This window comes from Aedes aegypti, chromosome 1 (assembly GCF_002204515.2).
Source record: "Aedes aegypti strain LVP_AGWG chromosome 1, AaegL5.0 Primary Assembly, whole genome shotgun sequence".
In the NCBI taxonomy this organism is placed as follows: domain Eukaryota; kingdom Metazoa; phylum Arthropoda; class Insecta; order Diptera; family Culicidae; genus Aedes; species Aedes aegypti.
This window is the reverse complement of record NC_035107.1, coordinates 257,674,618-257,687,553: the sequence shown is the minus strand read 5'-3', so window position 1 is coordinate 257,687,553 and position 12,936 is coordinate 257,674,618. Positions and strand designations below refer to the sequence as shown.

Genomic DNA, 12,936 nt, shown 5'->3' with positions numbered 1-12,936 from the left:
TACATGCAACTATGGACAGCGAAGGAACTCGTAAAAGAAAAAGTTGGACGAGTTCCATTAAAAATCCTGGAGGTAATCTTTGTGCGTTAATAATGTAAGAAAAAAAATGAAAAAATACTGGAAGTTCTCCTGGAGAAATCCCTTGATGAATCGAAGAAAGAATTCCTCCATAAAGAAAATTCCTTGATGGATTTTTAAATAAAGTCCTGAGAAAAATCAAGTAATGGTTTTTAAAAGCATTTCTTGTAAGGTACAGTGGGGGAAGTGTATCAGTGGGGTAAGTTGATCATTTGTCCATATTAAGCATAATTACTTGAATATGTTGAATATTTTTGCACCATTACTTCGTTTTAGGTTATATTCTTACGTCCACACTGATACTATTGCAAACTTGGTACTACACGTACACCAACACAATCAAACATTTCAGCTGCAAAAATGAATTAATTTCAAAATTGTTTTTCATCAATCAAAAATCCATTGTTTCTCGGTCTAAAATCGAATTCTCGCGGAACATTACTAAAGGACCTATGTACATATGAGAGATTCTCTCCTCTCTCGTTCTCTTTTGATTATAACAGTGAAATACTAAAGATTTTGGGAAGTTTTTCACTATAGATCGAATTTCCTTGACTAGCGTTTCATACAAAAAAACGCAACAGAAGAGATTAATGTGACTCAGTTATTAATGAAAGAGAAAGTAAACAAAGAGAGCCTCTCAATGTTAGATAGGTCCTTTAGTAATGTTCCGCGAGAATTCTATTAGTTTTTTCGACACATGGTGAGCATTTCAGTTCTAATTAAATGAATCACAGTGAAAAATATGTGATTTTTATAAATAAATACAGATATATTGGACATGGTACACTTACCCCTACTTTTTAATGGGGTGGGGTAAGTGGATCAATTATCATTATCATTTATTGGCAGACTGCTTACGAGAATTTAAATAACTTTTTATATCTGCAAATGTTGTTTCCCTTCAACTTTTTTCATTCCTAGCTTAAATTTGTCAAATTGACTATAGAAAGTTTGAATTAATCCACCTAAAAGTTTTTTTCATCTTTCTGGTATAAAAATATATAAACGAATGAATATTGCAAAATTCAAACAAAACTTTTCGTGGTTTATCTAAGCTGAGTTTCAAAAGAGCAAAATATACATATTTTCCAATTGAAAGCATATTATTGTACCTTATTTGACCATATAAACTGTTCTAGACAGATGATGCACATATAAAATGAAATAAAATAAAAGGATTTCAGATTGTTAAAAAAAGTAATTGTAACTAATATTTTCAAACAACGAATATTTTTTGAAAACATTGTTAGGAATAATCCCACTATACTTCTGTATAATTTTTATGTATAAATGGATGAATTTTCTCCAAATTATTCTAGTTTAAATGTTTTTTTTTTGTTCGAATTAGTGTGAGCGCATGAATAAAATTTTTCCATAATATTTTGATAAAACTAAGCTAATTTTTAATTTTTAAAGCATCAAAATGCAACAAAACTAGATCTAAAAATGAAATACGTGAGTAATATAATTCTTACTATACATAATTACACCACATTTGTTTTTAGAATAGATATTTTTTAATGGTGATCCACTTACCCCACCATGGTGGGGCAAGTGGATTATTTGGCGCAAATTTTCAAGTCCTTCATACTCAATACATAAGAATCAGAAAAATCGAAATATGTTACGATTTGAAGTATATTAGTCCCCCATTTGTTATCCATAGAAAAAAGTTTGAATTACATTACTCTCATTAGCTGTACATAACAATGAAGTTGACTATAGATTTTTCTGTATCCACTTACCGCACGGTACCTTATATATTTCGGTAGAATTTTAGAGCATTTGCTTAGAAATTACTGGAGTAATTCCTAGAAAAATCACTGAAGAAAATTCTGGAGGAAGAGAGATTCCTAGTAAAAAATCACTTAAAAATCATCTTTGAAATCTTTATAATTTTTTGTGAACGAGAATCCATCCCGGAGCAATTTTCTAAGTAAATAATCGAGAAATTTGCTGCAAGAGCTCCTGGAAAAATGTATGGTAGGTTTTTCGGGAACAATCTAGGGCAAACCGATTGAAGATTTTCAAAAAAAAAAAAAATATGGGGGACTTATCGGAAAACCATCGCAGATGCTCCTGAACGAATTTGGGAATGCTTTTTCTGAATATTTTGAAGAAATTCTTTCTTGACTGGGCAGCTCCTGAAGGAATATACTTTAGAATTTCTGACATTTTACATCAAGATCAGTGCCAACAAGATATAATATCAGTTCTCAAATTTCAAGCGAAACTGAAAGACTGCGACATTCGCATTCAGTTCAACAGTGTTATATATTGCGGAATATTGAATAAAAGTGCAGGATTACGTTAGATCGGAGTGGTGTCTTCACCGCACTTATTCGTCATTTCAAACTGAATAAGTTCGGTAAAGGCAGCCGACCGATACGACGTAATCTGGCACTTTTATTCGCAATATCTCACTTCTAACCGCACTTATTATATGCGCAATGCGTTATATCAAACCGTGGTAATTTCTCTCTTTTACGGAAAACTGAGAGGAAATTTAGAACATTCAAACTTCAGCATCATCCCGCCGCAAAATACTCGCATTTTTTTGCACTCTCACTCGAATCGCTTAAGGATCTGTGTTGAAAATTTTCAGTTCAGTTTTTTCTCCTCAGAAAATGGAAAAATCGCCTCCTCTTTGCATCGCAGAGGAATTTCTATCAAGCCTTCCTAATAGTACAGACAACATTGATGTTTGTATCAGGTTTCAGGTTACGCTCGGTTCTCAAATTTCTTAAATATTCAACACAAGTGCAAGGAAGAATGGTAGTCGAGAACTGTCAAAACGTATGGGAAATTAATAAAAACGTAAATTACTTGCAATTAGGAAACTGAATCGAACAAGTAGTTATTAGAAATCAAGCGTAATGTAGATATATAACTTTTTGTGTGATGCTTTACTTGCATCAGGAAACTACCCCTGAAAAAGAGTCATCTATTGTCTTATTAGTTTTGAATATCGCCCTATTGGTTTAATATTGTATCCCAATCCGCATATGTTTTGACGTTTGGGACAAACGATTGTGAGCACGCTTGCTTTGGTTTTTTTTAATCTTATTATGGCATTAAATGCCGTAAATTTTTTGATTAACTGCTCTAGATGAATATTGAAAACATAAATTTGATTTTTTATGTCTTTAAGTATATCGTATCTATTAAAAATAGTTTTGTTCTATATTTTGAGTCTGTTTTGGGAAAACGGCTTGTGAACCTAAAACTTACTTATTCGATCTGGAATATGAGAAAACCAGATATTCGGACATATAATTTCTCAAATACCATAAGGTATGTACAAAGATTTCTTATACCGAACTCTCACTCGACACTTCCAGCTAGCAGGATAAAACTCTAGGTGTTGTGGGTGGTTTCACCGGTGGGACCGAAATGAGATGGAATAATGGTGGATCATTTGCACTTACCTTGTTTCTTGCTTTATCGTCTTTTTTTCTTCTTCGTTCAAGAAGCCTGAGTCTTCGCGCTTCATCTTTGGCGTATTCTCCTAGGTCTTTGGTATAGCGACCATACATCTGTAGGTGATGGAATGAAATAGCCGGGATTAAAATGTGACAATCACGATAACAGGCGTTGCATGCAATGCAATACAGTATGTAATTAGAAAAAGAAAAAATCAAACATGCAAGTCATGCATTACAACTGAATAAATACAACTATAACAATTACCTAATGGATTCATATCGCCACGAGAACACAAACCAATCTTTGCGCAATCCAACTGGCAACACTGCCAAGATGGCGGCCTGAGCATCGGGAGGCGCGCGAGTGTCTTTGATCGACGACGATCATTAGTGCAAATTGCAAACAACGTCATCACGTGCACGCTGTCGATTATAAGTATTTTTAGCGGCCCAGACAATTACCGTCGTGGCAAAATACAGCATTGTAATAAGCTCAGCAGATACCTAATAGCCATCATATGAGTGGCAAGATCCAGATTTAGACGAGATTTTCCATTTGCCACCGCAGCGTTCGAATCCCTGGGGAATAGTTAATGAGAATGATGATGGACTATGAGCGAATTACTGGGGGTGGGGGAAGAGATACGCTAAGTTTTCACCACCCTTTCCGCCATGGAATCGTTTCCCCCGCCAATGCACAATGGTTCCATTTGTTTCACGAAGCGGTCATAAATCATCCCATACATAGTCACTAAGGGGCCTTCTTTAGCCGAGCGGTTAGTGTCCGCGGCTTCAAAGCAAAATCCTGCTGAAGGTGTCTGGGTACGATTCCCGGTCGGTCCAGGATCTTTCCGTAATGGAAATTTCCTTGACTTTCCTGGGCATAGAGTATCATCTTACCTGCCACACGATATACGAATGCGAAAATGGCAACATTTGCAAAGAAAGCTCTCAGTTACTAACTGTGGAAGTGCTCACTAAGCCGAGAAGCAGGCTTTGTAGGCGGCTTGGGCACGTCAGGAGTTAATCATCAATATTAACCTCCTTTTCCCGAGCAGCCTAGATAGCCGCGTAGTGTCGGTAGCGGTTGTTTCAACTGGCTAAGAATTAACACTACGGACTGCCTGTTCCGGTGGTAAAAGTCCACCTCACAGGTGACCCCTAATTTATGGTGTGATGCGTACCGTGCCTAAGAATGAATGGTTAGGGGGGTCTAAATAAAACCTAACCGCAAACGGAGCCTGTGGGGTACCAGGGCGCCCTCCACAGTATTGAGTCCTTCCTGTGCTACCCGGAGCAATGGTGCAGGTGACCTTGTGTTTCTCCGAGATAATCGGCTGCCCTTCTTCAGTCTCTATCCTGAGGCTTAATAAGGGTGGGATTATGAATATGTTGACATTTAATTTAAATTATCACCTATATGGATTCGCATTATGCGTTTTACACAGTGTATTCTGTGCTCTTTCGCCTTTGGCGACTTTAAATAGATACCGATCTGGTTTTTTCGTTGCTGGTCTTTTTCGTGCTGAGATTGCAAAAAGCTTAATCCTGCCTAGTTTGGGTAGTGGCTACGGTTAGGTTAGCTCAGATCAATCTTCAGCATAAAAGAACAGCAACGATCAATCTTTGCAGACTCATGCAAAATGGTGCAGCCCAAGTGGCGCTAGTTCAAGAACCCTACTTTCGTAGAGGGAACTTCTATCTAGGTAACCTTGTGGACCCAGTTTTTGCTACTTTTAGCAAACTTGAAATGGCAAACTCGCGCTCCATGCCCCGCGCATGCGTGCTCGTTAATAAAGCAATCGTTGCTACACTCATTTCTGAGTTAACTACCAGAGATGTATGTGCTGTCACAATCGATGTTTCTGTTGGTGACCTCAACAGGAAATACGTCTATTGTTCGGTATATTTACCACATGATGAACCATCCCCAACGGATGACTTCAAACGAGTTGTCGTACACTGCGTAACAAAAGGCCTTCCGCTGATTGTGGGCAGTGATGCCAATGCTCATCACATCATCTGGGGCAGCTCGGATATCAATTTGAGAGGCTCCAGTCTGATGGAATACTTAAGTAGTACAGACCTTGGATTACTTAACATAGGCAATCGCCCAACCTTCATGGTTTCTAATAGAGAAGAAGTGTTAGACATAACGCTCTGCTCGAATAGAATCAGTCACGAGTTGACGAATTGGCATGTATCAGATGAGGAATCATCTGATCATCGCTACATCTTCTTTGAACATTCAAATGTAACTGCGCAGACTTTGCGTTTTAGGAATCCCCGGTCAACAAACTGGGAACTCTACATTGAATTGGTTGCGACCAAATTTCATGGATATTCTCCGTCCATTGAAAATCCAAGTGATCTGGATGATGCCGTTGATACTACAACATCCTACATTATGGAAGCTTTTGAAGAAGCATGTCCTCTGCGGTCTGTAAAGACTACAAGAGGGACCCCATGGTGGAATTCCGATCTGACTAGACTCAGGAAACAATGTAGAAGGAGTTGGAACAGACGCCGTTCAGCTGGATCAGAGTCGTTCAAGTCAGCTCGCAAGGCTTACAAGAAGGCTCTTCGTTCTGCTGAACGATCCGGCTGGAAAAACCTTTGTACAAATGTTTCCAGTTTGAGTGAAGTCAGTCGGTTGAACAAAATTCTTGCAAAATCTAAGGATTTCCAAGTGAACGAAATTCGCTTACCTAATGGTGACTTTACTTCTTCCGATGAAGAAGTTTTAGAATGTTTATTCAATACACACTTCCCCGGATGTGTGGACATAGCATCTACGGATAAACCAAATGTCTTTTCATGTAGTTACGAGTCTCTGGCCTCGGCTCGCAGTATCGTAACTACTGAATCGATTCAATGGGCACTTAATAGTTTTGCTCCTTTCAAATCTCCAGGAGCGGATGGGATTTATCCTGTTCTGCTCCAAAAGGGATTTGAGTCTATCAAACATGTTTTGAAAAAGCTACTTGTAAGCAGTTTTGCTACCGGGTACATTCCCAAATCCTGGCGTGATATTACTGTAAAGTTTATCCCAAAAGGAGGACGTGCGTCGTATGAGGAAGCGAAGAGTTTTAGACCAATCAGTCTGACCTCTTTTCTTCTGAAATGTCTGGAACGCATTATCGATCATCACATCCGTGATGTTTATTTGGCAAACATGCCTCTTCATGTGAATCAACATGCATACCAATCTGGAAAGTCCACTGTGACTCTCTTACACAAAGTTGTATACGATATCGAGAAAGCATTCGCTCAGAAGCAATCCTGCTTGGGTGTTTTCTTGGATATTGAGGGTGCCTTTGATAACGTGTCTTTCGATGCCATATTGGAAGCCGCACGAAACCATGGGCTACCTACAATGATTACCAATTGGATTCATCAAATGCTCAAAAACCGACATCTCTTCTCGACATTGCGTCAAGCAGCGATTCGAAAATTGAGTGTTTGCGGATGCCCCCAAGGGGGAGTCTTGTCACCACTTTTGTGGAATCTCGTAGCAGATACGCTATTGAGGCAACTCAATAATTGCGGTTTTCCAACTTATGGATTTGCCGACGACTATCTAGCTCTGATAGTTGGTATGTGCATAAGCACCCTATTCGACCTGATGCAAAGTGCTCTTCAGGTAGTCGAGAGTTGGTGTCGCCAATATGGCCTTTCGGTTAACCCGAATAAAACATCTATTGTTCTTTTTACGGAAAGACGAAACCGCGATGGAATTCGACCTTTACGTCTTTTTGGCACTGAGATTAATGTGACTGATCAAGTAAAGTATGTTGGAGTCATTCTAGATTCCAAACTTTCATGGACACCTCACATTGATTTCAGAGTCAAAAAAGCTTGCATGGCCTTCGGTCAATGCCGGCGAACCTTTGGTAAAACTTGGGGCCTCAAACCCAAATATATCAAATGGATTTACACAACAGTTGTTCGGCCAATATTGGCATATGGATGTCTTGTGTGGTGGCAAAAGGGCGAAGTGAGAACAATCCAATCAAAATTGGGCCATCTCCAAAGGATGTGCTTGATGGCGATGTCTGGTGCGTTCTCTACAACTCCCACAGCAGCGCTCGAGGCCCTTTTCGACGTTGCGCCACTACACATATATCTTAAACAAGAAGCACTTTCTTGCTCTTACCGTTTATGGGTACTGGATCTACTGGAGAAAAATCCAGTGAATCGTAGATCTACACACACTTCGTTGTTTCCACTTTTGGTGAATTGGGACAAAATTGTCCTTGCTCCAAGTGATCTCACAATTGCTTGTAACTTTCCTTACAGGACATTTACCACACAATTCCCTTCACGGGAAGAGTGGACGTCTGGCTATTTGGAAAGAAGTATATCAAGCAATATAGTATGTTACACTGATGGCTCCCTTCTTGAAGGTAGAGCTGGTGCAGGAGTATATTCTCGTGAGCTAAGGCTGAATCAGTTTTACTCACTTGGTAGAAACTGCACCGTTTTTCAGGCGGAAATATTTGCTCTTATGTGTGGAGTGCAATCAGCACTCCAACAGCGCGTAATGGGTAAAGTCATATACTTCTGTTCAGATAGTCAGGCTGCTATAAAAGCTCTCGCTTCGGCCAACTCAAGGTCGAAGCTTGTTATCGCATGTCGAACTCAAATTGAGGAACTGAATTCAGTCAACTCTGTAAACCTTGTATGGGTACCTGGCCATTCTTCCATCGCTGGAAATGAATTGGCTGATGAGCTAGCTCGCGATGGAGCATCGCATGACTTCATTGGCCCTGAGCCGGCTATTCCAATTTCGAAGTGCTGGGTGAAGCTTCAGATAAACTCTTGGGCGGCAACTCAGCACAAGCAATATTGGAATAGTTTGGAGTCGTGTCGTCAAACAAAATTGTATATTACTGAGCCATCTCCAAAGGTGGCGAAGTATTTAACAAATCTGTCAAAGCAGAATTGCAGTCTCTTGGTCAGAGCGTTGACAGGCCACTGCCGACTCAACTATCACATGGCAAATATTCAGCGTGCTGACTCATTTGTGTGTGATAGTTGTGACTCCGATTATGGAACTTCGTATCACCTGATATGTAACTGTCCAGTTTTTGCGCAAATGCGATTCCAATTACTTGGTAAACACTTATTAAGTGAAACTGAATTCAGAAGCCTGAATCTTCAGGACATTCTGTTATTCTTAACCCGCTGTGGTAATGAGCTATAGGCTCTCTTTACGCTCATGCGTTTTGCAGTGCCCTTTTTAGGGCGCTGTTCGAACCCATTGTGGTATGGAGCTACATGCTCTCATTTCGCTTATGCGATCTTCCCTCTTCAAGGGACCCCACTCCTATTTCCTCCCATCTTTCCCTTCCCTTTCCTCTCCCATCGGGTAGATGATGAAATAGGCTCAAATATGGCGATGGCACAAATCTCCCAACTGGTGGGGAACGTGCCTTTGGAGCCGGCCTTCTGATACCTGATCATCTTACCTGCCACACGATATACGAATGCGAAAATGGCAACATTTGCAAAGAAAGCTCTCAGTTACTAACTGTGGAAGTGCTCACTAAGCCGAGAAGCAGGCTTTGTCTCAGTGGGACGTTATGCCAAGAAGAAGAAGAAGAAGTCACTAGTCGATTATAACAAGCGTTGAATATTGTTTAGTAATTTCATAACCTGTTTACCTATTCTATCATTCAAGGCCTAACTATAAGTAATTTCTACAATTTTAGATTTTGAATAATCTGTGATAAGATAAGAAAGAGTAAAAGGAGAAAACTTATTTTCGATTTCTGGTCTATGGGTAGCACCACTGTGCACTATTAACGTCGGTAGAGATTTATTATTAGTGATCAAAATAAACAACCGGCCTCTGATCTATTTGAACGGATGAGCGTGGCAGTTGTATTACACGGTTGTTAATTGCTTTCTAATGAATACAAAAAATGCATATGGGATTTCCGATTTCCAACAGACAGCGTGGGGGTAGCGCATGAAGGGCCGTTGAGATTTGGCTCCAAGCTTGATCAAATGCCAACGAAGGTCGTTCGATGAGTTTGAATGTCGATGCCAATGAACTAGTTAGGAGCGTAATTGCCTTGTTTCATACTGGCATTACGTTGGTTTGCTGGAGTTAAAAAGTCTTTAGTGTATGAACCAGGGGCAAAAGGGTCTGGCCCCTCAACATGTCCTCATATATCTTCTTCATGATTTTCATATGAAGTTGAAAAACAAAGTAAAGGGAGATTCCCCAGTACCGGACACTTAAGCAACTAATTAAAAAAATATTGGTTTTATGTGATCCTGTTACCCATTAATGATAAATGTTATCATTTTTGTAGCGTGCAAAAATAAATTTGAACATATAAATATGAATTTTGACATTGTATTTTGATGACCTAGTCTAGTGACAAATTGGACAATCATAGAAGGTGGCTTCCAATACCGGAAACAATCTGGAAATGGCTTGATTTCTGTAAATTTGTACATCATTGAATGTTTTTACTTCAGAAATAGTATTTCATAGCCAACTTAATGCATTTGCAACATTTGCAAGAACAATTACAGTTTTACTTAGTTTGCAAGATGTCCATCAAAAACCTATTTCATATATGATGAAAAATAACATAGTTTACAAAGTTGATCTGAATAGTTATTCTTTTTATTTTATTGTTCCAGAAAGCTGTGACAGTTTGTTATATATTGATTCGGGAGAGTTTCAAAGATTTTTACATAACCTTAATGGTTTTCGTTAATCAATACAGTCGAAGCTTGTTATAACGGCATCGCAAGGGACCGTCGTAATAGGGAATTGTCACTATAGAGAATAGTTATAATTTCAAAATATTTTTCAAGGGACCGAAAAATTTAACGCAATAAATAGTGTTTTACTATTTTTTAAACCTCGGGAGGTTATTAATCAGGGGGCTCTAAGTATTTGGTACAACACGCTACCTAACTCAAATTTTCAAAATAGATTTTTAAAAACATTTTTTGTTACATGTAACATTCTATCGTATCAAAAAAAAAAAAAGTTGCCGTCAAATCGAAGCCCTCAGACTATGTTTTTAAATTTAGCCTATTGAGCTCAAATCGTTTATGATTTTGCTGAGATACAGCTGTTTAAAAATGGATTGGTAAACTATAGTTAATTGATTTGAAGCAGTCCAATTTTGCTGACATTTTCCACACCTACGATGCTGCCGAAAATCTAAAACAAAACTAATCAGTCTCAAGTTTTGGGAAATTGTCACTTAATAGTACAGTAGCTTATAAAAACATATAAAACAAGTGATTTTGAGGACATAACATTTTGAAATTTCGTCCGGCCATGCGCCACTGTGGGTCGGTCCAAACATATGAGGGGCCTAAATTCAAAGTGACATTATCGGTTGTGAGGATGTGAGATTCCGATTAGTACAAGTTTCCAGTTTGTTTCTGGTTATCGCATTGTCTGAAAAAAAAAAACAAAGTAGGGTGGGTGTACCAGTTATGGATATAATGGTTTCCAATTTCGCCATACTGGATAATTCGATACTTTTCAAATTTTCAATCTTTTTAGGTGTTTAAGTAGTTTGATATCATTTATATCTTCATGTTAAAACGTTCAAAAGTATTCAATATGTGAAAGTTTCCGATAATTCATATGGCCGAATAGAGAACCACTATAGCTATAACTGGTTCAGCTACCCTATTTACAGCACTGACAAGAATACACAAGGCCAATTGGCTTGAAATTTAAACTGCATATTGGAAATAACTTCAAATTAGATCTGCAAATGAATCATCATATTCTATGCAAAAGTAAGCCTTTACTGAATTTAAATAAAACTTCATCAACTACGTAAAACAATATATAAAAGTATTTAGAAATAATGACTACCGCGTCACTTACAATAATGACTACCCTTACACTTAAAGTTTCTGATAGAATTGCAAATAAGTTTAAATTGTTAAGTTCTGATAGGAACCAGATGAACTCTTTGAATTGAGCAGTTATTTACCGGTTTAGCCGTATTTTTAAAGATCGCATGCGCATTTTGAAATCATTTTTTTTTTTTTGAAAACTAACTAGAGGACAACTTTGAAAATTTTGGCTTAATATTCATGATTTTTTGTAATATATTGAAGGACAATAATTGATCAAACCTAATGTGAGGTTCAGATATTGGGTAAAAAACTAAAATATTGGAAAGCTGACTTTAACAGTAGAATTATATCTCCAAATGTCTAAAAAAAAATATTGCAAGGTATTTCAAAATATTTTTGTTCTTAATTTTGATTCCTCGGGGGGTCCGAGACATTGCCTTCTTGGCACCCCCCCCAAATCCGGGCCTCTCCCTGGGTATAGAGTATCATCATCATCGTACCTGCCACACGATATACGAATGTAAAAATTTGGCAAAGAATGCTCTCAGTTAAGGTGATTATATAATGAAGCCACACCTCAAATTTTCAAGAGCACAAGACTTGAGAACTAAACAGCGTTTCCGTTGAAAATTTATCAAATCGGTCATCACCATGCAAGTAATTTGATTGGTTTTCAACGCGAACTGTTGTTTGATTCTTCAGTCTTGTGCACTAGAAAATTCGAAGTTTGGCTTCGTTTTATAGTCACCTTAATAACTGTGGAAGTCTAGATAGAAGTGCTCATACAACAGCTGAGAGGCAGGCTCTGTTTCAGTAAGGACGTAAGGCGAAGAAGAGGAAAATAAGAAGGAATAGGGAATGGGGTAAAATAAGCCATATCTCTGTTCAGATAGCCGTCAGGTGAACCAAACTATTTCCATACAACTTTTAAGAAAATTGTGCATGATATTGGTTCTAATTAATTCATTTTGATCTACCCTGAGCAGGAAAGTACCTATGGGTAAAATTCAAAATGTGTAGAAGAAAGAAGATAAAATCGAATATTTTAGAAACCGCATAAGCTTCAATTTCATAACATTTTGAAAAGAGATGGATAGTGGAAAAAAAAACGTCATACATGCAGCTATAAGTAATGCATGAAAAATTATAGGTAAGTTTCGATTTTAAGAGGATATATAAAATATGTATCAAATTTATTTTGCTTCATTCAGTATTCGGGGAGTTACTGCATTTAATCGTGTTTTATACACATTTTCCCCATTGAACTCTGCCCCTCATATCCGTAGAGCTTCAGGAAAAACCTTTGCTATACCTTCGTTAGTTTAAAGATCACCAGTTGAATCCATATTTATCGTAATCATTACCTTTTATAAGAAAAATGGATTTTGGCTGAATAAACTATTTCAATTGGACTTTTTTTTAACAATAATGAAACAAACAGCACTCTTCTTCAATGCCCAATAAGGCGATTCAAAGTTTGAAAATATTTGAATATTCAATCTCCTTTATCTTCCTTACCATAACAATAGTGCTCTGTGAAATTGTCAGCTTTTTCGGAGGTGATTTAAAAGTGGGCCAA

General features: G+C 37.9%; 1 protein-coding gene across 26 annotated transcripts in view; it reads right to left on the bottom strand.

Annotated features, from left to right (window-relative positions):
- The window catches only part of LOC5567294 (chloride channel protein 2), a 167,937-nt gene that overhangs the window by 17,079 nt on the left and 137,922 nt on the right, over window positions 1-12,936 (bottom strand). For 24 of the 26 annotated variants that reach the window (XR_002498647.1, XR_002498656.1, XR_002498646.1 and 21 more), the window contains one exon: window positions 3,510-3,617. Coding sequence is in view for 1 of the 26 variants with exons in the window: in XM_021837639.1 (XP_021693331.1) it covers window positions 3,510-3,617 (108 nt within the window). In the remaining 25 variants the exon portion in view is untranslated. Of the gene's footprint in view, window positions 1-3,509; window positions 3,618-3,771; window positions 3,874-12,936 lie in introns of those variants that run through there. The other 2 variants (XR_002498659.1, XR_002498655.1) reach the window with 2 other exon arrangements.